Genomic DNA, 27,199 nt, shown 5'->3' with positions numbered 1-27,199 from the left:
AGTGGGGTTATTCCTTCCCTTGATCCGGACACTAGCCTAGAATAGCATTCGCCTTATTTGCCGCTGCATCACGCTGCTGGCTCATGTTGCGCTTGTGGTTCACCAGGACCCCTAGATCCTTTTCACATGTCCTACTGGGAAGCCAGGCATCTCCCCACCCTTAAAACTGCTTGGGGCAGGGTTTGGGGAGCCTCAGGCCCAGGGCCCCCCGCCCTACTTCCGTTGGGAGGTCGTGAAAAGAGAAATACAGCCCCACCTGCCTCCCTTTGGAATCCTCAATCCATCTAACCTCTGTTTAAAAACCTTGAGATCCTAGGATTGTAGAGTTGGACGGGACTCCCAAAGGTCATCTAGTCCAACCTGCTGCAGTGCAGGAATCTCAACAAAAGAATGCACTGGGGGGGGTGGGGGGGGGGGACGGCCGCCCTCCTGTGGCCCCGCTCCAATCCACCCTGGCTCCAAGAGGGGCTCCCAGCCTCCAGGAGGACACCCCCATTGCCTCCTCAAAACTTCACGCCACACCTCTGTTTTCCAGTTCTGAAAATCTCTTTTATTTCCAAATAAGAGAGAAGCAAATAATGCCGTCAGTTCCCAACAGCAAAGAAGTGCGAGGCGTTACGAGTCGGGCCCAGGGGAGTTTCGGGGAACCCCAAAATATTCCCTCTTCTCCCAGAGCGGCCACCGAGGGCTCTCTCCCTCTCTCTGCAAACTGCTGCAGCGATCTGGGGGGTGGGTGGGGTGGGCATGGGAGGAGCTCTCGGGGGGGGGGCTTTCACAGAAGGGTGCAGGCACTTGAGTCCGGGGGGGGGGGGCGTTTGGCCACAAACAACACGGAGATGAGACACGGGTTCAAGGCGGCGCCCTCTGAAGCAAAAAAGCAAAACCCTTTAGCATTTCTTTTTGCAAGGGGGGGGGGAGACGGGGACGCCGCCTCTGCGTGTATTTCCAAAGTTAAGCAAATAAGTTCTGGGGTGCACATTCTTCCCATCGCCAACCTGGCACCCTCCTGTGGCTTTGCGCTACAACTCCCAGGAGGGTGCGAGGCTGGGAAGCTCCACCTTGCAGAATCGAAATGGGCAATTCAGAGAGAGTTTCCCAGACTTACAGAGCTGGCCAAAGACCCACACACAGAGACACACCCCACACGAACCAACAAACACATAACACGTCTTTGGTGGCGAGCAGGTTAGGGCACAATTCCAGAGTTCTCCCATGGGGAAGGAAGGGGGGGGAGAGAAACACCCTCCCCCCTCCAAAAAAAGGCACTTTACGTCCAAAGAACTGCGGCAGAGGGGTGGAAAAAATAAAGAAGCAGATATTGCTATAGTGCAAAACAACAACAACACGAAAAATGATGTTGGCGACAAGGGAGGCCGGTTTGTGTCATCTTCCTTGCTGGCAGGATCAGGAATCTGAAATGCAAGAGAAAAAAAACAACTCTGTTTCAGGTAGAATCATAGAGTTGGAAGAGACCACAAGGGCCATCCAGTCCAACCCCCTGCCAAGCAGGAAACACCATCAAAGCATTCCTGACATATGGCTGTCAAGCCTCTGCTTAAAGACCTCCAAAGAAGGAGACTCCACCACACTCCTTGGTAGCAAATTCCACTGCCGAACAGCTCTTACTGTCAGGAAGTTCTTCCTAATGTTGAGGTGGAAGCTTCTTTTTTGAAGTTTGAATCCATTGCTCCGTGTCCGCTTCTCTGGAGCAGCAGAAAACAACCTTTCTCCCTCCTCTATATCTCATCCTTTTATATATTTGAACATGGCTACCGTATCACCCCTTAACTTTCTCTTCTCCAGGCTAAACATACCCAGCTCCCTAAGCCGTTCCTCATAAGGCATCGTTTCCAGGCCTTTGACCATTTTGGTTGCCCTCTTCTGGACACGTTCCAGCTTGTCAGTATCCTTCTTGAACTGTGGTGCCCAGAACTGGACACAGTACTCCAGGTGAGGTCTGACCAGAGCAGAATACAGTGGTAATATTACTTCCCTTGATCTAGATGCTATACTCCTATTGAGGACCAGGAGGACAACCAACGAAAGGAACCCAGAGATGGGATGGGATGGGGCGAAAAAGAGGTTTAAGGGGAATTATTCCTCCTGGTCAGCTTTTTTCCAGACACTTTGCGCATGCTCAGAGGGGCCCCATCCCAGACCCCCGACTCAAGAGATGGTGGCAAGGTACAACCCAGCAGGCACAGGGCACTTAGAATAGCCCAGTTACCCCCCCCCAAAAGACATCACACTGTCCTTCTGCTATTCCAAACCCAGCCCCACAAGACACCCCCATCTCCGTAAGGGAGAGCTTTGTCCCCATAACCACATCACTCGTCGGATCCAGCAAGCGGCCAAGTTTCTGGAGCAACGTATAAAAAAGGAAAATACCAAAAAGTGTGTGTGTGTGTTTGTGTGTGTAGGGGGGGGGAGTTGTGTGTGTGCCAGGAGACGGCAGCAAAGCTCTCCCTGGTATGAAAATTATAGCCTGGGCCCGACGGATTGGGAACAAGGTCCCAGTGTAATAAAAAAATAAAAGCAGAACGCTCTGCGCTGTGGGGGCCAGATCCGCTCAAGAGAAAGAGCCTCAGGACCTAGGAGTCTTCAGGATCGCCCCCCCCCCCGCCTCAACTGGAAAACTCACAAGCAGGATTCAAACTCAAGAGCCACTCCCCCCTCTCCTGTGGTAGGGAGTTCCACAGTTTAACTCTGTGCTGGGTGAAGAGGGAGTTTTCTTTTTATCTACCCTGAATCTCCCAACACCCAGCTTCACTGGGTGCCCACGAATTCTCGAAGAGGGAGAGACATTTCTCGGTCCGTTGCATAAGGGCATCAGCTTCTATCTTGTCGCACTCACTCGCCTTTTCTCTAAACGGAAAAGCCCCAGGTCCTGCTCCCCTCCCTCCCTCCCTCGCAGGGGTGTCGCTGTCACCATCACAGGGGCTGAAGTTTAAGGATGCAAACTGCCGGGGGGGGGAGCAGAGAGACAGTGAGAGGGGGGGCTGCAAGAAGAGCTGATGGGAAGGAAGGAAAAGAAGGGAAGGAATATGAAATAAGAGGGAGGGGAAGTAGAAGGAAGAAAGAACAAAAAAGAAAGAAAGAAAGAAGGAGGGAGGGAGGGAGGGAGGGAGGAAGGAAGGAAGGGGGAGATAAAGAAAAAAAGAAAGAAAAGAGAGAGAGAGAGAGAGAGAGAAAGAAAGAGGAAGGAAGGAGGGAAAGAAGGAAGAAAAGAAAAAAAGGGAAGGAATATGAAATAAGGGAGGGAGGAGAAGGAAGGAAGGAAGGAAGGAAGGAAGGAAGGAAGGAAGGAAGGAAGGAAGGAAGGAAGGAAGGAAGGAAGGAAGGAAAGAGGAAGGGAGGAAGATGAAGGAAGGGAGCGAGGGGAAGGAAGGAAGGCAGAAAGAAAAAGGAAGGAAGGAAGCTTTTGTGGCACATCCAAAAAAAGGAGTGAGTGGAAAATAGGTTAGAGGAGAGAAAAGGGAAGAAGGGAAGCCCTGGATCAGTGGTGGCCTGCAGACTGGATGTGGCCCCCAGGCCTCTCTATGTGGCCCTTGGGACCCTCTCCAAGGCCACGCCCCTCACAGGCCTTCCTCCGCCCCTTCCTCCAGTGATTTCCCCTGGGCCTTACGCTCTGGCAGCGTAGCAGGGGATGGAGAGGGGTGTGCAGAAACTGTCCCCCCGCCGTGCGTCTGAAGGCGAGAAGAAAAGAAGGGAAGGAAGGAATTGGGGTGGGGGAGAGAAGCAATGGAGGGGGAACCTGCCCCCCCCCGCTCTCCAGGGACGGCAAGGCAGCCTCAGCTGTCGGAGGAAGCAGATAAATATAGAGAGGAATTTTTACAGGGCAGGTGAGGATTTGGGGAGCTGGCGGAGGATGTCTTCTCTTCAAGCCCCCAAACTTTGGGGGGAGGGCCCAGCATGCAAACAGGTTTCTCTCTTACCTAGAGTGCAGATAGAGAGATCTGTACGGCCCCCACCCTTTCCCCAACCAGATGCTTTGATTGGGGAAGGGGGCAGCCACCTACGAGGTTCACACTTGCTGCAATGGGCTCTCAACACGCACCCATTTCACAGCTGGGGAAAACTGAGGCTAAAAGCGGGGCTTGCTCCTTTGTGGGCAAGCAGAGAGATCACGGGGTGTAAAGCGCTCTGGAAATAATCAGGTCGTGCTTGGTGGGGGCCGGAGCAATTGGAGATTTAGGACAGATAAAAGTACTTTTTCACATGAACTATGGAACTCCCCTCCACAGGAGGCAGCCATGGCTGTAAAAGAGGACTGGACAAATTCATAGAGGGGAGGGCTATCGATAGCCACTGGCCGCAATGGCTACGCTCTGCCCCCCCCCCCGGGAGGCAGAGATGCTTCTGGAAACCGCAGGAGGGGAGAGTGCCGCTCTTGTGTTCGAATCCTGCTTTCGGGTTACCCCTGATGGGCATCTGGTTGGCCGCATTGAGAACAGGATGCTGGACTAGAGGAGCCCACTTTGGCCTGATCCTGCAGGCTCTTGAATAAATCTAAGAACTTACACCTCTCTCTTAAAAGCAGAAAAGGGTTTGTAATATGTTTTTGGAGAGGTGGGGGTTGGGTGATTGAAGCCTGACATGGCTCAGGGCGTCATACCTTAAGGACCCCCCCTCCCTATATGAAGCGCCATGGACCCTGCACTCTTCTATGTCCCCTCCGCCCCCAAAAGGTCAGCAACAAGAGAACAGGGCCTTTACGGTGGTGACTCCCATGCTCCCCACAGAGAGGCTCGCCTGGCACCTTCATTACATATATTTAAACGCCAGGCAAAAACATTTCTCTGCAATGGCCTTTGGCCATGAAATAATCTATGGCCTGTTAGAGCTGGGGGGGCCGGGGGACTGTTATTATAATTATTTTATTATTAAGCAGCATTATGTGCAATATGTTTCATTATTATCGTTATGTTTTTTATTATGGCACTCTATAAAATGTGTTCTGGGATCTTTTGATCAAGGGCAGTATATAAATTGAATATATTAATTATTATTATTATTATTATTATTATTACTATTATTATTATTAGGCGGCCAGGGCAACAGCCCTGTCCCCCATTCTTCCCACTCCATATTTCTCCCAGGCAACTGGCGTTCTGTGGCGGGCCGCCTCTGAAGCAGGAAGTGACACAAAAGCAACTAATTTATACTTATGAATCAATTAATCAATCTGTTTGGCAAGCAGCAGCCTTGGGATTGCTCTAAGTCACCTTTAAAAGCCCCCAAAGCAAGCCAGTGACCAAACCCCCCACCAATCTTGTGTCAGGGAGTTCCACGTGCTAAGCAGAGCACAAAGGCCTCAGAGAGGGAGGAGAACGCTTCTCTTTTTTGTGCTACAATCGGTGATAGTGAACCTATGACATGCGTGTCAGCACTGACACGCATAGCCATTTTCAGTGACACGCGGCCGCGTGCCAAGACCTCGCTTCCGGCTGGCGGTGGAATGCCGCAGGCGACGCACCTCTGGGGGCCTTGTGGACGTCCAGCGAGGCAAGATGGCGGTCGGCACGGAGCCATGGAGCTCCTGAAAGTGACCAGGGCTGTAGGAGCTGCTGGACAGGCTCCTCAGCCACCAAAACCACCGCCGCCGCCTGGACACTGGAGGCCACCAATGCAGCAACCAGGGAGCTGCTGGCCCCCCACCCCGTGAACCTGACAGATAGCCTCAAGGCACCCCGGAGGCCGGAGGAGGAAAAAAGAAGCCCCGGCACAGGCCCAACCTGAGCCCACCTCCCCAGCGGCAGACCCGTTGGAGGAAGGCCTTTTTAAATATTTCCCTTTTTAATTTTTGTTTTTTTAAAAAAAACTTTAATTTTTTTCCCTCCCCCTTTTCCTTTTTTACAAGGGGAAACAATTATACAATTTTGTTATTTAAACTATAAATATCGCAAAATTATGGTTTTTTTCTCGAAGTGACACACCACCCGAGTTATGCTTGTTTTTTTTTGGCGAATTTTGACACACCAGGCTCAAAAGGTTGCCCATCACTGTAGCTACTCCATCAGGCCTCCCTGCCTGGTTTTCCCCACTCCAACCTCTGCCGGTCACCAGAGGGGAGACCCCCCCACTCTAACTGTGTCCAGGGATCTTGGCCCTGCCAGGGTGGCCTTAACTTAAACCTTAAGCATTCACAGCTGTGAAAACACCTCTCTCCAAATCAGAGACCTGAAATTAAGACGGACGCGGCTCTAAGAGGGGGAAGGTGCAATGCGAGAGGCAGTGGTGGTGCAGTGGTTAGAGTGCCGGGCCAGAACCTGGGAGAGACCAGGGTTCAAATCCCTCCCCCTCTGCCAGGAAGCTCGCTGGGAGGCCTTGTGGGTGGCTCCTGCCCACCTAGCCTACCTCACAGGGTTGTTGTGGGGATTAAATGAGGGGGGGAGAGGACCGTGTACAAAGAGCCTGCTTGATCAGGCCAATGGCCGCTCTGGTCCAGCAGTGGCCAACCAGATGTCCATGGGAACCCTGCAAGCAGGATTCGAACACGAGAGCCCCTCTCTCCTCCCTGCAGCTTCCAGCATCTCACCCATTTGTCTTCTAAAGCCATCTGGGTTGGTGGCTGTGGCTGCTTCCTGTGGGAGGGAGTTCCGCAGTTTAACTGCGAGCTTCTTTTTTATCTGCCCTGAAGCTCCCGACATTCAGGTTTCGCAAGATGCCCACGAGTTCGAGTGTTGCACGAGAGGGAGGAATACTTTCTTCCGTCCATGCCGAGCTTTACGTTTACAAATTTCTGCACCTACTTGAGCTCCGGGGTGGGGTGGGTGGGGTGGGAGAGGGGATCCAAATGCAATTGATGTGGGAGAAGCAACAAGAGAATTAGCCATTTTAGATCTGGTCCTAACCAATAGTGATGACCTGGTTAGTGGGGTAGAAGTTGCAGGATCATTAGGTGGGAGTGACCATGCTCTTCTGGAGTTTATTATTATACAGTGGAAAGAAGCAACCAAGCATACTAAGACTCAAATTCTAGACTTTAAGAAAGCCGACTTCAGAAAACTTAGGGAAACGCTGGGTGAAATCCCATGGACAGTAATACTAAAAGGGAAGGGAGTTCATGATGGTTGGGAGTTTGTTAAAAGGGAGATATTAAAAGCACAACTTCAGGCAATACCAATGAGACGGAAACACGGAAGGTGCCTAAAGAAGCCAGGGTGGCTATCTAAAGAACTTTTAACTGAGTTAAGATTTAAAAGGGATATGTACAAAAAATGGAAAAAGGGGGAAACCACCAGAGAGGAATTCAAACAAATAGCCAGCACGTGTAGAGACAAAGTCAGAAAAGCTAAAGCACAGAATGAACTCAGGCTTGCTAGAGAGGTTAAAAGCAACAAAAAGGGCTTTTATGGGTATGTCTGTAGCAAAAGGAAGAACAAGGAAACAGCGGGGTCACTTAGAGGAGAAGATGGTGAAATGCAAACAGGGGACAGAGAAAGGGCAGAACTCCTCGATACCTTCTTTGCCTCAGTCTTCTCCAAAAAAGAAAAAAACGCCCAACCTGAAGAATATGGAGCAGATGATTCAGCAGGGGAAACACAGCCCAGAATAAGTAAGGAGGTAGTACAAGAATACTTGGCTAGTTTAGAGGTATTCAAGTCTCCAGGGCCAGTTGAACTACATCCAAGAGTATTAAAAGAACTGGCAGAGGTGATTTCCGAACCACTGGCAGTAATCTTTGAGAATTCAAGGAGAACAGGCGAAGTCCCAGCAGACTGGAGGAGGGCAAATGTTGTCCCTATTTTCAAAAAGGGGGAAAGAGAGGACCCAAACAATTACCGCCCAGTCAGCCTGACATCAATACCAGGAAAGATTCTAGAGCAAATCATTAAGCAAACAGTCTGTGAGCACCTAGAAAGAAACGCTGTGATCACTAAAAGTCAGCATGGGTTTCTGAAAAATAAGTCATGTCAGACTAATCTGACCTCATTTTTTGACAGAATTACAAGCCTAGTAGATGAAGGGAACGCTGTGGATGTTGCCTATCTTGATTTCAGCAAGGCCTTTTACAAGGTGCCCCATGATATTCTTGTAAAGAAGCTGGTAAAATGCAGGCTGGACAATGCTACCATTCAGTGGATTTGTAACTGGCTGGCTGACCGAACCCAAAGGGTGCTCATCAATGGCTCCTCTTCATCTTGGAGAGAAGTGACTAGTGGGGTGCCACAGGGTTCTGTCTTGGGCCCAGTCTTATTCAACATCTTTATCACTGACTTGGATGAAAGGCTTGAGGGCATCCTGAGCAAGTTTGCAGACGACACCAAATTGGGAGGTGTGGCTAATACCCCAGAGGACAGGATCACACTTCAAAATGACCTTAACAGATTAGACAACTGGGCCAAAGCAAACAAGATGAATTTTAACAGGGAGAAATGTAAAGTACAGTGGTACCTCGGTTTACAAACACAACTGGTTCCAGAAGTCTATACTTAACCTGAAGCGAACTTTCCCATTGAAAGTAATGGAAAGTGGATTAATCCTTTCCAGACGGGTCCACGGAGTACTTAAACTGAAAATACTCAAACCGAGGCGTACTTAAACCGAGGTATGAGTGTACTACACTTGGGCAAAAAAAATGAAAGGCACAAATACAGGATGGGTGACACCTGGCTTGAGAGCAGTACATGTGAAAAGGATCTAGGAGTCCTGGTAGACTACAAACTTGACATGAGTCCAGCAGCTAAAAAAGCCAATGCAATTCTGGGCTGCATCAAGAGGAGTATAGCATCTAGATCAAGGGAAGTAATAGTACCACTGTATTCTGCTCTGGTCAGACCTCACCTGGAGTACTGTGTCCAGTTCTGGGCACCACACTTCAAGAAGGATACTGACAAGCTGGAACGTGTCCAGAGGAGGGCAACCAAAATGGTCAAAGGCCTGGAAACAATGCCTTATGAGGAACGGCTTAGGGAGCTGGGTATGCTTAGCCTGGAGAAGAGAAGGTTAAGGGGTGATATGATAGCCATGTTCAAATATATAAAAGGATGTCATATAGAGGAGGGAGAAAGGTCGTTTTCTGCTGCTCCAGAGAAGCGGACACGGAGCAATGGATTCAAACTTCAAGAAAGAAGATTCCACCTAAACATTAGGAAGAACTTCCTGACAGTAAGAGCTGTTCGGCAGTGGAATTTGCTGCCAAGGAGTGTGGTGGAGTCTCCTTCTTTGGGGGTCTTTAAGCAGAGGCTTGACAGCCATATGTCAAGAATGCTTTGATGGTGTTTCCTGCTTGGCAGGGGGTTGGACTGGATGGCCCTTGTGGTCTCTTCCAACTCTACGATTCTATGAATAAATGAATATGCTGAGGTCAAATGCAGAGCCAGAGAATGCCACCCTGCCAGGCGCGCCACAAGGAGAGCGCAGGGGCCGCGAACTGGCAAGGGCTGCAAAGGAACACCTGGGTGCGTCGCCAGGAGTGCTTTCGGACCGCGTTGTACCACCAGGTGAGCTTCGCGGCAGGTGCGCTGCAACGTAGGCGGCTGATAAGGGAAAGCAAATATAAACCAGACCTCGCAGGGAAGTTTGGAAATCACCGTGGCTAAGGAAGGAGTCTTGACTCAGGCCAAACCCAGACATTTTCCCCGCTGGGCAGAGGAGGGAAGATGCTGGCTTTTCCCCAGATAAAAAGCCTGTTCCCAAAATTTCCTGAAATTGCAGGAAAATGCTTGAAGGAGTTTAGAGAAAAAGCGAACAAATGGTGGCATTGTAGAAGTTTGCAAAATTATGCCTGGCAGGGAGAAAAGGGATGGGGGGACGTTTTCTGCCCTCTCTCGTAACACTCGAACTCGTGAGCATCCCACACAGCTGAATGTTGGAAGATATGGGGGGGGGAATGATATTTCATTTGGGGAGTATGACAGATAATGGCTAAGTCCCTCATTGTTTAATTGGTAGATTTGTCTGGCATTTATTTTCAGGAGGGGGTGATACAGTAAAAACCCAAATGGGTGATCAAGATGGAATTTAACTCAGTAAATGTATTTTAGAAGTTTTCTCGACAGAGCCATGACATTTTAAAATTTTAATTCATCGACTGCCTGTTTTTATGTTCTTTGTATACTGTGTTAGTTTTATGATGTTGGCCGCCCTGAGCCTGTTTATTTTTATTTATTATTATTATTATTTTGCTGTGATTTCAGAGGCGATTGTTAACTACACCTGCTCTTTATTACTTATTAAAATATATGTCTGCAAAAAGGGGGGGAAATGTTGGAAGGTGAAAGCATGTGGTTGAAACTGGGGGGGAATTCCCAATTTCTGCGAGGAATTCCCAATTTCTTGAAGCATGGGAACCCAAAAATAAATTATTTAGATGATTTGGCATAACATTCGGTTTGATTGATATATATATGTGTATAATTTGAAATATTGAATGTGATATAATTGGTTTTAATTGGAAAATTAATAAAAATATTTTTTTAAAAAAAAAGAAACTGGGGGGGTTTCCGAAGAGGATGGGACAAATCCATGGAGGGGGAGAGGGCTCTCGATGGCTACTGTTTGTGGGGGACAGGAGGCGGGCAGGTGTGGAGGACTCCCTGGTCCTGAATGGGGTAACTGTGCCCCTGAAGGACCAGGTGTGCAGCCTAGGAGTCATTCTGGACTCACAGCTGTCCATGGAGGTGCAGATCAATTCTGTGTCCAGGGCAGCTGTCTATCAGCTCCATCTGGTACGCAGGCTGAGACCCTACCTGCCCGCTGACTGTCTCGCCAGAGTGGTGCATGCTCTGGTTATCTCTCGCTTGGACTACTGCAATGCGCTCTACGTGGGGCTACCTTTGAAGGTGACCCGGAAACTACAACTAATCCAGAATGCGGCAGCTAGACTGGTGACTGGGAGCGGCCGCCGAGACCACATAACACCGGCCGCCTTGAAAGATCTACATTGGCTCCCAGTACGATTCCAAGCACAGTTCAAAGTGTTGGTGCTGACCTTTAAAGCCCTAAATGGCCTCGGTCCAATATACCTGAAGGAGCGTCTCCACCCCCATCGTTCTGCCCGGACACTGAGGTCCAGCTCCGAGGGCCTTCTGGCGGTTCCCTCGTTGCGAGAAGCCAAGTTGCAGGGAACCAGGCAGAGGGCCTTCTCGGTGGTGGCGCCTGCCCTGTGGAAGGCCCTCCCATCAGATGTCAAAGAGGAAAACAGCTACCAGACTTTTAGAAGACATCTGAAGGCAGCCCTGTTCAGGGAGGCTTTTAATGTTTAATTGTTTTATTTCATTTTTCTGTTGTAAGCCGCCCAGAGTGGCTGGGGAAACCCAGCCAGATGGGTGGGGTATAAATAATAAATTATTATTATTATTATTATTATTATTATTATTATTATTAGCCGGAGTGGCTCCACTCTGCCTCCACAGCCAGAAGGAGCACTGCTTCTCTGAATGTATAGAATGCTTTGAGACAAATTAGGAAGCCTGTGCTTTTTTAAAAACACCTAGCTGCGCCGGGAGCACAGGATCTGTGCCTGGGACCCTTTCAGCCTACAATTCTATGGCCTTGGAAGGGGGCAGAATCTCCTTCGCTGGAGGTTTGAAGAACCAGCGGTTTAGTGGCTGCGAATCCTACACTCTACGGCCCCCCGATCTAGCCAAGGGACCTCCAAGCCACCGCGTCGAAGGAGAAGCGCCCACCCCCTGCTCTAGGGACACGGAGAGCACCCAGGCTAGGAGCGGCAGTGACCTTTCTCCCCACCCCAAAAAACCACTGCATGTTTCTCAGTGCCGTCAGGCTAGGAATAGACTTTTAACAGCCCCTAGTAAATGCTTCTGCGAGGAGCCTGCCTATTTACCCGGGAGAGGAACAGCCACAGAGAGGAGAGTCTCTCCCCGTCAGCAGGTTTCGTAGAATGGCTGAATTGTAAAGTTGGAAGGGGCACCCAGGGGTCATCGAGTGCAACCCCCCCTTGCAATGCAGAAATCGTGGCTGAAGAATCTCGTGACAGGTGGCCACCCAACCTCTGTTTAAAAGCCCCCAACGAAAGAGGCTTCATCCACACCAGCTTTGAGCAGACACAGCTTCCCCCAGAGAACCCTGGGAATTGTAGTTGGTTACGGGTGCCGAGAGGAGACCCCCTCAAAACTCCCATCGCCTTTCACAAAGCACGACTCCCAGAATCCTTTGCGGGCAGGGGCGCTTATTGGCTTGTTGTCTTCATTCTCATTTTCATTACGTTTTGTGTTTTTACCTACGTGTTTTTTTACGCGGTGAACTGTGCCGAAATGTAGGCAAATTTAACAAATAATGAAACAGAATGGCTAAACTTTAAACAGATGCAGCCACCCTCGCCCCCCAACTCAAGCACCCTCTTTGCCACGCTGCAGAGAACGGCTGCATGACATTATCAACAGATCACCCAAACCCGGTTTGAAGTCCACATCGTGATATCGGTTTCAGTTTCTGACCTGGCAATATATCACAAGTCATGATGTGTGTCAGGGCTGGGTGATACATAACCTCCAAAAGCGATCTGAAGTCCATATCGTGATATCAGTTTCCTAATATTTCATCTGGAAATATAGGGCAAATCATGAGGTGTGTGTGTGTGCTTTGCAAAAACCACAAAGTGGGGGAAAACAGTGAAGCCAGCAAATGCCTCTATCTGTAGCTTCCTCCTTATTTCAGACATTGCGATACAGTGGGACGTTGGTTCTCAAATGCCTTGGTGGCTCCCAAACGTCAAAAAACCTGGAAGTGTTCAGGTTTTCAAAAAATCTTCGGAAGCCGAATGTCCAGTGTGGCTGTCGGACATTGTTTCCGGGGCGCCTGCACCAATCGGAAGCTGCGCCTTGGTTTCCGAACATTTCAGAAGTCAAATGGGCTTGCAGAACGAATTAAGTTTGGCGGAGTTTTTGCTATTTATTTTGCGTTTTTGTTTTGGAGGCTTTTTCGGTTAATTTGTTTTTGTGACTGCGTGGAACCCAGTTCAGCTACTGATTGATTGATTGCGTGGCTGCGGAACAACAGTGCAGGTTAGGGGGGGAAATCAATTTTAGTTTTTTTTATCATCTACAATACTGCCGTACTTATTTTATAGTGCAGTACATTGTTTATTGCTTTCATTTTATGAATCCATGGTCTTCTTAGATAGTAAAATTAATGTTAAATGGCTGTCTTAGGGTAGGTAGCGGTGTTGGTCTGAGTCGAAGCAAAATAAAAAAATTCCTTCAGTAGCACCTTAAAGACCAGCTAAGTTTTTATTTTGGTATGAGCTTTCATGTGCATGCACACTTCTTCAGATGGTTTCCAGTCTATCTGAAGAAGTGTGCATGCACACGAAAGCTCATACCAAAATAAAAACTTAGTTGGTCTTTAAGGTGCTACTGAAGGATTTTTTTTATTCGGCTGTCTTAGGTGTTGTTTTTAAAAGTCTGGAATGGATTAATTCGTTTTGCATTCCTTTCTATGGGAAAGCGCACCTTGGTTTTGGAACGCTTTGGTTTTGGAACGGATTAAGTTTGAGAACCAGGGTACCACTGTATACCAGTATATCCCGATGTTTAGATGGCGATACAGACACGTTGTTGAAAGCCAGGTTATCTGCCCAACCTTACCGCTGACACCACTCACCTGCCCCCTCTGAGCTCGCCTTCTGCCCCCGAAGCTCCCCAGAGCGGAGGAAGTCGATGCTGGCGTAGCTGTGAATCACCCCAACCGGGGCGGGCACCGCCGGCAGCCGCAGGGCAGGCGCCGACTCATTCGCTAGGTCCAAGTCGATGTAGTTCAGGCCCGGCTCGACCGGCGCCTCTCCGGGCGGGGCCCCCGCCCCATTCCTCTCCGCCTCGGGGAACGTCTCTGAGCAGTGCCGCCTCCTCCCCTGCGTGCGGGCACGTACCAGCCGGGCCCCGGGCGCCATCTCGGCGTAGTTCTCGGCCGCTGCCCCCGGGGGGGCGAGTCCCTCCGGCGGCGCCCCGGCCTCCATGTTGATGTAGTCTGCAGCCGCCCACAACCCGAACTCGATGCTGACGTACTCGCCGGGGCTGCGGGACGGCGGGGCTGCTTCCCGGCAGGCAAAGAGGGTCCGCCGGGGTCTGCCCGCCTCCTCCAGGCTGTCGGAGCTGGTGGAGGAGGACCCGGAGCGGTGCCGGGGGTCGAAAGGGCGCAGCGCGGCCTCCGGGACGTGCTTGAAGGAGCGGGGCAGGGAGAAGAAAGGGGCGCCTCCGGGCAGGGGGCTGCGCTCTGGCGGGGTGCTAGAGGCAGAGTGGCTGGCGGGAGACATATCCATGTAGTCTCCGCCGGCGGGGGATTTGGCCCACCGGGCCGCTGCCCCGTCCGGGGAGCTGCTTCCGCTGGGCGACATCAGCATGTAGCCTCCACGCTCCCGAGACGGGGAGGCGCTGCCAGGTGCCATGGGCACATAGCCGCGGTCCTCCGTGGGCACGCCAGGCAGCATGGCCATGTAGCCAGGATCGGACACGCGGAGGTTGAGGCCTTCCGGGTAGCTGGCAGAGACGGCAGGCGGCTTCCTCCGCGGCAGGCCGGGGACCTCCTTCTCCAGCGCCACCGGGGGAAGAGAGGCCCGCTTGTTGGCCTCGGCCGCAGACGCCCACCGTGCCAGCGAGGCACTGTCCGGGGATGTCCTCTTGCTCATGGTGACGTAGTCTAGCTCACCTCCCGCCAGCAGGTAGGCCAGGGGGTCGGGGGTCCTGACAGGGCGGCACTCGCCTGGGCTGGAGCCGCCTTCGTCCGACGAGAGGGCGCTGTAGTCGCTCAGGGAGCTCGGCTTCCGCGGCCCAGACGCCTTCTGCACCCCAGGCGCACGGGGAAGGCAAGGGGTGCTCTCCGGCCGCGGCCGCCAGAGGAAGGTGCCCTGGCTGGCCGGAGGGTTCCCCGGGTGCTGCCGCCGGGGCGGCACCGAGATGGGCGTGGAGGCCAGCGGCTGGCTCTTTGCACGGACCCGGAAGTCGTCGCTCAGCGCCTTCATGGCCTCCAGGATGGTCTCGTGCATGTTCTGCGCCACCACCAGGTCCTCCACCTGCATCCACAACTCGCCGGGCCCCGTGGCGGCAGAGCGCCCGACTTCCATGAAAAAGTAGTTCTCCGAGTGGCCGCAGCGGCGGACGCTGAGCAGCTGCAGGACCACGGCGGCCACGTCCGAGTTCAGCCGGACAAAGTCGATGGTCTTCTCCGTCAGGCAGAGGAGGTAGACGCCGGCCAAGTTGCGCGTGTGGCCCAGCCCCCGGGGGCGCAGGCTGACCTGCCAGACCTCCTTGAAGGGCGGGTGGGGGGAGGAGGAGGAGGCAGAATCGTGGCCGAGGGGCGCATTTCCTGTGAGGGGGGGAATGAGAGAGGGGAAATGGCAAGTGAGAAGGAGGCCGTCGAGTCAGCTGCAATTCCTGCAACGCAGGGGGTTGGGCTAGATGACCTCTGGGGGTGCCCCTCCCAGCTCTTCTATGATTCTGCACAGAAATAAGTACAGGCGGAAAGTACCCCTGAAGGTCTTCTAGGCCAAGTGATCTCAACTAAAGCATACATGATGGTGCATAGAGAAGTTCCTCTCTCACAACTCAGAAAGCACACCAACCAAGCTGAGTGTTGGAGGAGGGTTCAGGACAACCACGGAATTGTAGAGTTGGAACGGGTTCCAAGGGTCATCTAGTCCAACCCGCCACAATGCAGAGATTGTTCACCCAACGTGGGGCTCAAACCCACAACCCTGAGATGAAGGGTCTCGTATCCCAGCTCACAGTAGCGGGAGACAGTCCAGGCCAGGTGGAAATGAGCAAAGGCACCGCAGAGGGATTGGAGCTCAACGACCCTCTGGGTCCCTTTCTGACGGTCTCCTTTAGCTCACTGCAGTCAAATCCCAGACAGACAGCCATCCCACCTCTGATTAGAAACCTCCAATGAATCATAGAACTGCAAGTTGGAAGGAGACCCAAGGGTCATCTAGCTCAACCCCCTCAAGCAAGGCCGGAATCCTGTCCGCCAGCTGTCCCTGGGTGTGGCCACAAACTACAGACCTTCTGGTTAAAAGCAAGATGCACTGACCCTGGACAGAGAAAAGGAAGCGCACAGTTGGACTGTGGAACTCCCTGCCACAGGAGGCAGGGGTGACCACCAAGCTGGACCCCCCAAGAGGACGGGACAAATTCATGGAGGACGAGAGAGCTGCGGATGGCTGCTACGTAGCTGCAATGGCTATTGCTCTGTCCTCCACAACTGGGGGCAGCGACGCTTCTGAGGACCGGCTGCTGGAAGCCGCAGGAGGGGAGAGAGATGCTCTTGCACACCCCCCCCCGGAAACTCCACACATCCCACCTGGACTGGCCCCTTGCCTCTCCTCCAAAAGGAGCTGGCCATGTGGCAAGGAGTGCCTTGGTTATTCAGTGGGCTGGGGGGGAGGGAGGAGGGGGAGGAGGAAGGACAATGGGTGGGGGGCACGGAAGGTGAAGCCAGTGGGCGGATGGGAAGAGAAACGGATAAACAGACCCAAAAACAGCCGGGCGCCCTGGCAACAACCGGCATGCGCGTCACCTGGAAGGGAAGGAGAGGCACCGGTTGCCGGGGAGACTCCGGCAGGATAATTCAAAGCCCCCCCTCGCCAACCTGAGGTTAACTCCGGGGTTCGGCAGAGAGCAAATGTTTAAGCTAAACAGTTTGGGAACAAGTGGAGGTGGGGCGGCAGGTGGGGCGGGGAGAGAGGACAGAAGATGCTGTAGGTCCCGCTGTGAATCACAGTTCCCAAAGTAGGTGGGGACAGACGGACGGGACAGCGGGATTTCATAGGTGGGTTGTGCCAAGAGGGGCATTGGAGGTGTAAAATCCAATGACTTCAGAGTCGTAAGGGGCACCCAAGACTCATCTAGTCCAACCCCGCCCCCCTTGCAAGGCAGGAATCACAGCCGACCTTGCAAATGACCACCAGGCTTCGGAAAGCTGGCTGCAGCTGGATCGCTCTCACGCATTTCGCCCCCACCGATTAAATCACGCTGGATTTTAAATAAATGCGCAGTTCCCCATCGCTGCTTTGAGTTTGCCGTTCGCTTCCTTCGCGGGCCAGGTGCAAAGCACCACTCAGGGTAATGGGTTTTCTGCAAGGGGCACTGAGGGTGGGGTTGTGGGACCAAGGTGTGTGTGTGTGAGGGGGTAGCCCCCCCCACCAAAAAAGGGAGCTGCTGGTCTGTACCCAGAACTCCCCATTTGCCAGGAGAACCCAGGAGTCCTGGGGCCCGCCTCTCTCTCTCGCTCCCAGGAAACTCAGCCAACACCCCCCAAGGAATAGTATTGGGGGGGGGGGGCTGAGGAGAGAGAGAACATTATGTACCAGGCAGCGCATAGCAGCTGGGCACACAAACATACATCTCCAACACCGCAAGCTGCAAAATTGGAAGCGGGGAAAGAGGGTCAACGGCGAGCCTTTGGATGTGGGGAGAAGGAGGCAGAGCTTGGACCCAGAGAAAGGGGGAGAAGGCTCTGGTCTTGGTGACAGGAGCAAAGTTCAGGGCAGGCTCACACCCGCAGAGGCCAGCGCTTGGCACGGGACCCTCCTGACCCAGTTCCAAGGTTTGCCCACAGCCGTGCGCCAGCTCCCTCCTCCCTGGCAGGCCGGCCCCCCCCATGCCACGCCTGCAAGCGCTTCTTGGCCAGGATATGGCTGGCTGGCTGGCTGGGCTGCCGAGCTCTGATCTAGCCCAAAGGTCCCGGGGAAAACCTTTGCTCCCAAAGCAGCCTCAAGCCGGGAGGAAGAGAGGGACGTCATTATCCCAAGTCAGGCCAACAGAGCCACAGCTAGCTCAATATTGCCTGCACTGGCTGGCAGCAGCCGGGTGCAGTGCAGGACTGAATCCTGCAACCTTCTGCGGGTCTAGCAATCACTCTGCTACTGAACTAGGAGCCCTTGCCCAGCCAGACACTTAAGTCCCCCTAGCTCAGTGTTCCAGACACTGGCCGGCAGCAGCAGCTCTCCAGAGTTTCAGGCAGGGGGTCTCTCCCCCCCGCAGGACCTGGAAATGCTGCTGTCGGGAAATGGAGCATGGGGCCTTCTGCATGCCAAGCAGGTGTGCAGCCAAACCTGCTAGGAACAAATCAAGGCTCTATCCCTCATTGTCATGGATTAACTAAGGACATAGGAAGCTGGCGCCGAGACAGACTCTAGGTCTGTCTAGCTCCGATATTGTCTACACTGGCCGGCAGCCTCCCTGGCCCAGAACAACCTACTACGCCTGCAGAGCAACAAGACCCTGGGAGCAAGGAGGAAATCAATAGCTCGATTAATTAGCGGGGGGCAGAGGGGCTAAACAAAAAAGGTTATGCAGCGGCTCGGGAATCACACAAGGGGAGCAAAGCGCAATGGTTAGAGCATCCTTTCCCCCAACCTGACACCCTCCTGCAGGCTGGGGCTGGTGGGAGTTGTCGTCCTAAAAAGCTAGAGGGCACCAGGCTGGATCAGAGCACAACAAAATAAGGGGTGGCAGCATTACAGGATGGGTTAAGAGTCCCCTAGGGGCCATCTAGTCGAACCCTGTGGCCTGCAGAGGATGTGTGTGTTTGTGTGCTTGCCCATCTGTGAAATGGGCTCAAAGGACTTCTGGGGACCATCAGGGTCTCCCCTGATCTTGGGCTGGCTAGGAGACTTGTTGAATCACAGTACTGTGCAGGTGAGAGGGACCCCCAAGGGTCATCTAGCCCACCCCACTGCAATGCACCCCATGTCTCTAGCCCTAGTCAAGGCAGTGGCGTACATACCTGCCCTCCCCATTCCATCCTCACAACAACCACCCTGTGAGGTAGGCTAGCTGTGAGGTAGGCTAGTGTGCCGCGAGACGCTGGCTGGTGTGCCGCGATGTGCGGCGACGAGAAGGGCGATTTGCATTGTCACGTGCCTGGCGGCCGCCAAATTTTCAACTCTGACCCGCCGGAAAGCAATATTTCTCCTCCTCTTTCCCAAAGCTCAGTGCGAACGAGCCTGGCGGCCGCCAATACACAACACTAACCCGCCGGAAAGCAATATTTGGCAAGTGTTTCTTACAGTCATAATTATAATATAGGGCGGCACAGAGTTAAATTTTTTAACCTTTTTAATGGTGGTGTGCCTCGTGATTTTTTTCACGGAACAAGTGTGCCGTGGCCCAAAAAAGGTTGAGAAACACTGCTCTAACCACTATGCCACACTGCCTCTCTGAAACGGCTGGAGGGCACCCAGGTTGAGGAAAGCTGTCCTGGGCATCTGAATTAAGATGCAGAAGGTCCTGACTTTATCATATATCCGTCACCACCGCTTTTCTGGAGCAGACTGCCTCTCCAGGAACCCCTGGAGGGAAGGGAAGATACGTCCCTGCTGGTGGCCCTGGTAAGAGCCCCCCATGGGTCGCAAATGTGGCCTTGCAGGAGGAAACAGACTGAAGGTAGCTTCACGGAATAGAGCCTCCATAGCTCAGCAGGGTAGAGCAGGGGTCAGCAAACTTTTTTAGCAGGGGGCCGGTCCACTGTCCCTCAGACCTTGTGGGGGGCCGGACTACATTTTGAAGGGGGGGAAAATGAACGAATTCCTATGCCCCACAAATAACCCAGAGATGCATTTTAAATACAGTGGAACCTCGGTTTATGAACACCTCGGTTTACGAATTTTCGGTTTGCAAACGCCGCGGACCCATCTGGAACGGATTAATCCACTTTCCATTACTTTCAATGGGAAAGTTCGCTTCAGTTTATGAACGCTTCAGTTTATGAACAGACTTCCGGAACCAATTACACTCATGCTTCGGGTTAAGTACGCTTCAGGTTGAGTACTCTGCAGACCCGTCTGGAACAGATTAATCCACTTTCCATTACTTTCAATGGGAAAGTTCGCTTCAGTTTATGAACGGTTCAGTTTATGAACAGACTTCCGGAACCAATTGTGTTAATAAACCAAGGTACCACTGAAGGACACATTCTACTCATTTAAAAACACCAGGCAGGCCCCACAAATAACCCAGAGATGCATTTTAAATAAAAGGACACATTCTGCTCATGCAAAAACATGCTGATTCCCAGACCATCCACAGGCCGGATTTAGAAGGCAATTGGGCTGCATCCGGCCCCCGGGCCTTAGTTTGGGGACCCCTGGGGTAGAGCCTCTGCCTCTCGTCCAGAAGGGTCCAAGTTCAATCCCTGTCAGAATCATCAGGTATGGGTCTGCCCAAAAAGAGAGAGCGCTGTTGCCCACCTGTGTAGGCAGTAGTGCAGTAAATGCACCAACAGATCTAAAGGTTTGCGGCTCGGTGGCAGGACACCTGCCTGGCATGCAGAAGGTTCAATCTCCAGGGAAAGACTCCGGAGAGCCAATCCTGCCAATCAGTACCGGTGGCAGTATTGAGCTAGGTGAGCCGATGGCTGGCGCCATATAAAGCTTCCTATTGCATCGCTCGTGGAAGTAAGCCACGCTTCTGGTGGGGAATTGAGGTCCCAGGGCCAATCCCTGGAGAGCCACTGCTGCCAGCCTGTGTGGGCCATGGCCTGATCTGAGCAGGTTGCGACAGCAGCCGCAGCAGCACCTTAGGAATAAATGGTAAAAAATTAAGAAAGTTTGGCTTAAAAGGCTGAAAATACTCCAAGAACATAAGGAGAGCCCACCTAGTCGAGGGTCCTGTTTGCAGAGCGGTCAAATGCCCCTTACAATTAAGGAATCCAGATAGACTGCCTCTGGGCCTGGAGGTTCCACAGCAGCAGCAGAACAGCCCTGCTGGATCAGGCCGGGGGGGTGGAAGCTGCCTCTGATTGTAGAGGCAGAGCCATCGACCGCCCTCTCCTCCTGCAAGGATTTGCACCTTCCTCTTCCAAGGCCGTTCAAATGACTGGCCACCCGTGCCTCCTGCAGCAGGGAGTTCCAGAGCTCAACTCCACGGGTCACATGGAAGCAATTCCCCCCCCCCAAGCGCAGGCCAGGCTGAGTGGCACAGGTCAGGGGGCATAGCAGCTCCTCTCGATGCGCCACCCGATGATCGCATGGCGCCCCCCTGCAAACATGGCCCCCCTCCCACTCACCCTTGCTGTGCAGCTCCACCAGTGCCGAGTACCACGCCTGCTGCTGCTCGGCGTCCTCGGCTGCCACCCCGAAGGTGCCGTCGCGCCCGTAGAGCACAATGAGGTGCCTGTGCCGGGCGTCCGCCCGCTTGTTGACGTTGAGGGCGCTGGCCAGCAGGTAAGTCCTCTTGGGGCGCGAGCACAGGCCCCCCGCCCGGAACTTCTTTTCGTTCTCATAGTACTCCAGCCGAGGGGGGCCTCGCTCGCTGCCGCGGCGCAGGACGAAGAAGCGCCGCCGGTGGGACTTCTGCTTGCGCAGGTAGCCGCAAAGGTGGACGTCCGAGAAGGCGGCTTCGGCGGCGTCCGTCGCGGAGGGGTCCATGGCCACAGGGACTCTAGAAGCCCTCTGCCCAGCTCATGCCCAAGGCTCAGGAGGTCCTTCTCCGGGGGAATGAACAAAACACAGAGAGAAGGAGACCAGAGTTTTGGTGCCCTGGACGAGGCAAGCCACATCCACTTCCAGAGGACCCCAGGGCACAAATGGGGCACCAAACAAAGAGTGGCTCGCTGATTCAGGAATGAATGAGGAGGGGGGCCCCAGCTACATGCCCGTGTAGCCAACAAGAGAGACCACCTTTCAGGGGTGTCGCGCTACGGGAAGAGCAAAAGGTCCTTCTGAAGAGGTTGAGAGAGAAGAGGCGGCTCACAGCCCAGGAGCGGCGGTCATTCCTTGCAAATTGGAAAGAGCCTCAGCGAATTGCTTCAAGGACCCATCCGCCCATCAGGTTGGCAAGGAAGAGTTTCCCTTCTACCTCTCAGACTCAGGTATCACCAACACACACACTCTCTCTCTCCAGGTGCCAGAGATTTAGTCCATTTCTTCTTTCTAGAGGAAAACACACACACGTAAAGGAGTGTGTCAGCCACAAAGTTGCAAAGTTATAAAAAAAGAGGAGAAAAACAGCGACCAGACGCCTAAAGCGTGTTTGTAAACTGGAGATTTTGCAACAATATCCTCCTCCCCCCCCCCCAAAAAACTTGTTTGCCTTGGAAGGAGAGTCCTTTTCCAACAGACAAAGTCTCCTTTTTTCTTTTGCAAAAGCTACCGCTTGCAGTTTGATTCTAATAAAAATCACATGTGAAGAGAGCAGGAAGGGGAAAATAAATCATCCCCGTTTTTTCCATGGCAAGTGTGGGTGGCTGACGCTCTCTGGTCTTAGCAGCAGCTAAATAAAATAAAAAAATGTTTGCGTTCAACCTCCCACCCTTAAAAGAAAAGGGAGAAAATTGATTCATTGCACACACAAAAAGTATTTCAGGTGCCATTATGATGATTATTAATGGAATGGTAATAAGGAAGGAGAGGAATCGGGTCATGTGTTCCCTGACTGGCCAGGAGGAATTTTTATGGGTCTCTCATTAACCTGGGTTTGCTGTGGGGTGGGGGAACACTTCAATGTGCTTTCTAGGCAACCCCCCCAAACCCAGCAGAGAACTTCTAGAGGGGTTTTTGCATCATCTCCAAACTGCAGATCGAAAGGGAACTTTAACAGGCAACATCTGCTCCAAAGAGGGAAAAATGTCAACCACAATCGTTGGCAAAATGTGGGGTTGGGTGACAAACATCAGACAGAGCTTAGTCAAGTTTGCAAATTTCTGGATGCCCCTTTCTCCAATGCAGAAAAAATTATTCCACTGAATAAAAATAGGTGTTGGAACGAACAACCGTCTAGAGGCGGCTCTGAGCCCTAAGCAAGGAAAACAGGAATGATTTATAACAGGGCTGAGGCAATTCCAGAGAATCAAACACATACGACGACTCCCGATGTACCCAAGTGACACATAGACACGTGAGCAGAAAATAAAGTTGCCTTTAAACCTGCAAGATGAGGCTCCCCGAGTAATGCATTCCGAAACAACAAAAGTGGGTGAAAGGCGGGCGCGCGGGGGGGGGGGGAGAGAATTGGCCAGTTTGACACACATGCGCGGAGGGGAGGGGGGCGACTTTTTATTTTTATTTTTGCCAAGTGTTTTGCAAGAGCAGAGGGGGGGAAAGGGGAAAGCTGGTTTTTCAAGTGCAGAAAATGCAGCTGGCTTTTAAATAAATAAACAAGTCAAGTCTCCGATTCGCTCCCAAACCTTTTTCCAGGAGAGAGAGAGAGAGAGAGGAGGGGCGCGCGCTCCAATGGTCACCAAAGATCTGCAAGAGGAACCAGCAGAGGAGAAATGTAGGGCGGCAAAAAAAAAACTTGCGAGCCGCTTCTGCAGCCGCCTCTAGCCAAGCAGGAAAAACAAATGTTTAAAAAGGGATGGGGAAGAAGTGCGGGGTTAGCCAAACCAGGGATTCCCCCCCCCTCTCTCCACCCCCCCTGCACCCGCAAACACACAGGCGCGCGCGCAAACGCACCTTCCTCTCCTTTTAAATCGCAATTAAACCTCCTTCCCTTTTCCTGCAAGGCGCAGCTGCCATAAACCTGGCCGCGGCTGGCAATCTTGTTCCCTTCCGCCTCTTTCCTCCGCGCACCGAAGGGCTGCAGCTGACCGGGGCTCTGGTCAGTTGCAAGGGGTTTGGGGGGGGGCGCTCCCCTCTTGCAAGCTGCTGTCGCCCGGCAAGGATGATCCTGCGCCTCTTCTCCCTTCTCCGCACATCGACCACGTGCCTCTCCTTTCTCTTCCTTCTTGCAGCAAAGAAACCAGGACCTCCTCCTCCTCCTCCTCGACGTCTTGGGTCTTTAACTCCGCTCCCGGGTCCGGGGAGGCTGCGAGGGATTTGGAGAGGCTGGGCGCGCCCGGGAGTCCGCGGCGCCCGTTACGCAGCGCGGCGCTGGCCGAGGAAGGCTCCTCCGGGCCCCCCCACTTTGGGCTCCCTCCCAGGCTGGTTTATCCTCATGCAAACTGCAAACAGACCCATGCCCGCCTGCCCTGCATTTATACACAGCGCGGGCTGCAGTCGGTGGAGGCAGCTGCGCGGTCCTAGCGCCCGCCGGGGTCTCGGAGATGCGCGCGGCTTGCGAAGGCGCGACAGCAGAGATGCGCGCAGTTTGCAAAAGACGTCGACTCCCAAGGCCCGGGCAGGGGCGGGGAATATATATCGCGGGGGTGTGTGTGTGTTGTTTTTTGCACACGTATTAATCTGGGGTCTGATCCAGCAGGGAGTTCTCCTGCTCTGAAATAAAACGGGATTTGCGCGAGGGAGCTTTGCTGGATCGGGCCAGATCTTCAGCCTTGTAGATAACGTCTCCTTCACTGGAGGCTTTTAAGCGGAGGCTTAAAATTACCGGAGATTCTTTAGTTTTTCCTACATTGCAGGGGGTTGGGCTAGATGACCCTTGGGGATCCCTCGCAACAAGACAATTTTTGGGGAGTAGGACCGCTAAACTCAGCCCTGCTTTCTAATTCTCCATGCCCCCCTCAACTTTTTCCTCTCTTCCCAACACCCCCTCTATATTCTAGTTATTTATATCTTTTTCCAACTCTCTTTCCAACATTAGAAATCTGCGCAGGGGCCCCCGCCGAATCACACCACAGAGCCTAGCACATCCAGCTAAAATCCAGGGTAAAATCTAGTCCCGGAATCCTCCTGCCTAGACTACTGCAGTGTTCTGCCCGCCTTGGGCTGCCCTTGAAGACTGTTCCAGAATCTGCTGCCCTCTCAAAAACTGTTTCAACCACCCGTGAGGGTTCGGTAGGTACCCACTGCGCCCAGTTTGCATCTGGGCCCATCCAGGCGCTGGTTTTGTCTCTTAAAGCGCTGCTGGAGGGACGGCAACCCGGAGTTGTCCAGAAGGCCTGCTCCATCCCACAAGGGGGTTGGACTAGATGACCCTTGGGGTCCCTTGTAACTCTAAAATCCTAAATTCATCGTCTCCTTCCCTACCTCCTTCCCTGCTTCATCTGACTCCCACCCCGGGCACCTCCCGATTCACCCGCTGCCAAATCCACTTTCCCTCAATGGGCTCGTGTAAACGGGAGTGGCTCCGAATCGAAAGATCCGGATTTCGAGGCAGACGGGGCCCCGATTGCAAGGGCAGGAAGGCGCATCATGCGGCGGCTTGCACAAGCGAGCAGCAGTCCGGCCCCCACCCGGCTCTGGGCAGCACCGGGGAGGGGGGCGGCGCTCCTCCCCAGAGGCGGCTGCATCAGGCGCGGGCCAAGCGCGACGTCAGCGCCGGCGGCTCTGGTGTAGCCTCCGCTGGCCAATCCGCAGGCGGCTCCGGCTCTCCTTGCGCAATGTTGCCACCCAGCGGCCAATCAGAGGCGGCCTCCGCGCTCCCCTTTCCTGTCGCGTGAGCTCCCCCCTAGAACACGTGTGTGGCTGGCTGGTTGCGTGTTTGGGGCGCGTCGTCTGAACTGGGCCGGAGGCCGAAAGCCAACACCCCTGGGGGTGCGTGTGTGGGAGCGCGCAAGACCTACTGATGACAGAGTCATGACGTCTTTAGCGCACACCCTTTCCAATTAAACCTTCATTTTGTAGGTGGGCAGTAGCTCCCCTTTGGGCTATACAAAACACGTGTGGATGTAGCATACGGGATCTGCCGATGCCCGCGAATAACGAAATCCATAATTGCAGGGGAGGTTCGCTGGAGGCGTGTGCAATAAATTGGGTATGGTCAATTAATGCAGATTTTTTCCCTTATTTTTAAAACGATTTCCTGTGGATGCGGACGGACGTAGCCTTTCCCAAAGGTATTTTTGTGTGTGTGTGTGTGTGTGTGTGTGTGTGTGTGTGTGTGTGTGTGTTTTGAGAGAGTCGCGGGGTCTCCCAAGACGTGTGCGCGAGATCCCGGAGCCTCCTCCCGCGTCCCCCTGCAAAGGCTGCTTGTCTCCCAAGTCATGCATGCAAACAAACAAACAGATGCCCAGCTCGCTTGGTGCAAACGCTCAGATAATTCCAAACTGGGCGTTGAGTTGCGTTTGAACAACAAGGGCTGGGGAAGGGCGATAAGGTGCCCCCCCACCCCCTGGTAGGAGCCGTTGGGAGCTGATCCAGGGGGTTCTCCCGCGCCAGAGGAGGGTTGACCAGTGAAACTCCGGAGGCCGGAGGTTAGGGTTTGGCCTGCAATCCAGGAAAATTAGAGCACTTCACATTTTGCAGCTAAAGGAGGCAGCAATGCTTCTGAATGGTGGATCATTGCCTCTTCCCATGTTCTTACGTTGAAACAGTGGGAACACGAAACACTAGAATTTGCCACGGTCCAGTGAAACTGACTGGCTGTAAAAATTCAGGACGGATGAAAGAATCTCTTCTTTATGCAGTGCCTAAAGAACACAGCCACATAAAGAAATGTATGCAGCGCAATGGAAGAACTGCAGAACTCCCGGCTGCAGGAGGCAACCTAGATGGCATTATTAGTATTTATTAAATTTATATACCGCTCTATAACCCTTGGGTGTGAGGGCGGTTCTCAAGATGAAAGAGGATTAAGGTAAAGGTAAAGGGACCCCTGACCATTAGGTCCAGTCGTGACCGACTCTGGGGTTGCACGCTCATCTCACATTATTGGCCGAGGGAGCCGGCATACAGCTTCCAGGTCATGGGGCCAGCATGACAAAGCCGCTTCTGGCAAACCAGAGCAGCACAAGGAAACGCCGTTTACCTTCCAGCTGTAGTGGTTCCTATTTATCTACTTGCATTTTGACGTGCTTTCGAACTGCTAGGTTGGCAGGAGCTGGGACCAAGCAACGGGAGCTCACCCCATCACAGGGATTCGAACCGCCGACCTTCTGATCAGCAAGCCCTAGGCTCAGTGGTTTAACCATAGCACCAGTGGTAGGTCAATTCCTAGAGGAGGAGAAGGCAATCAACAGGCTACCAGCCACAGTGGCTATTCTCTCCTTCCACAGTTGGATTCTGTGTCCAGTTCTGGGCACCACGATTTAAGAAGGATGTTGACGAGTTGGAAGGTGTGCAGAGGAGGGAATCCGAGATGGTCAAGGGCCTGGGAACCAAGCCTGATGAGGAACGGTCGAGGGAATTTGGGGTGTTTAGCCAGGAAAAGAGACTGGGTCCTGGGAGTAGATAGGGTAGCCATCTTCACTTATCTCAAGAGCTGTCACATGGAAGAGGGAGCAAGCTTGTTTTCTCCTGCTCTGGAGGGCAGGACTCGAACCCATGGCTTCAAGTGACAAGAAAGGAGATTGCAGCTCAACATAAGGAATAACTTTCTGACAGTAAAAGCCGTTCAGCAGTGCAACGGGTTCCCTCGGAAGGTGGTGGATTCTTCTTTCTTGGTGGTTTTTAAGCAGAGTTTGG

At 52.9% G+C, this 27,199-nt stretch overlaps 1 protein-coding gene across 1 annotated transcript; it reads right to left on the bottom strand.

Annotated features, from left to right (window-relative positions):
• Positions 1–527: 527 nt before the first annotated feature.
• Positions 528–24,006, bottom strand: LOC118095226 (insulin receptor substrate 1). Its single transcript, XM_035136293.3, has 4 exons — positions 23,354–24,006; positions 20,968–21,832; positions 13,570–15,267; positions 528–1,412 (listed from the first exon to the last, which is right to left on the bottom strand). The coding sequence occupies exons 2-4, from the start codon at positions 21,326–21,328 to the stop codon at positions 1,405–1,407; spliced, it is 2,067 nt and encodes a 688-aa protein (XP_034992184.1). The 5' UTR covers positions 21,329–21,832; positions 23,354–24,006; the 3' UTR covers positions 528–1,404.
• Positions 24,007–27,199: the final 3,193 nt, after the last annotated feature.

Source organism: Zootoca vivipara, chromosome 12 (genome assembly GCF_965207765.1).
Source record: "Zootoca vivipara chromosome 12, rZooViv2.hap1.1, whole genome shotgun sequence".
NCBI classification, from domain to species: Eukaryota; Metazoa; Chordata; class Lepidosauria; order Squamata; family Lacertidae; genus Zootoca; species Zootoca vivipara.
Note: the sequence above shows the minus strand (reverse complement) of the source record. Positions and strands in the feature narration are given on the sequence as shown.

Excerpts from the sequence above, each read along its gene's own strand:
- LOC118095226 (XM_035136293.3), bottom strand. The coding sequence starts at position 21,328 with ATGGACCCCTCCGCGACGGACGCCGCCGAAGCCGCCTTCTCGGACGTC. Across the intron at positions 15,268-20,967 it reads GGTGGAGCTGCACAGCAAGG|GAAATGCGCCCCTCGGCCAC; the intron begins GTGAGTGGGAGG and ends CCCCCCTCACAG.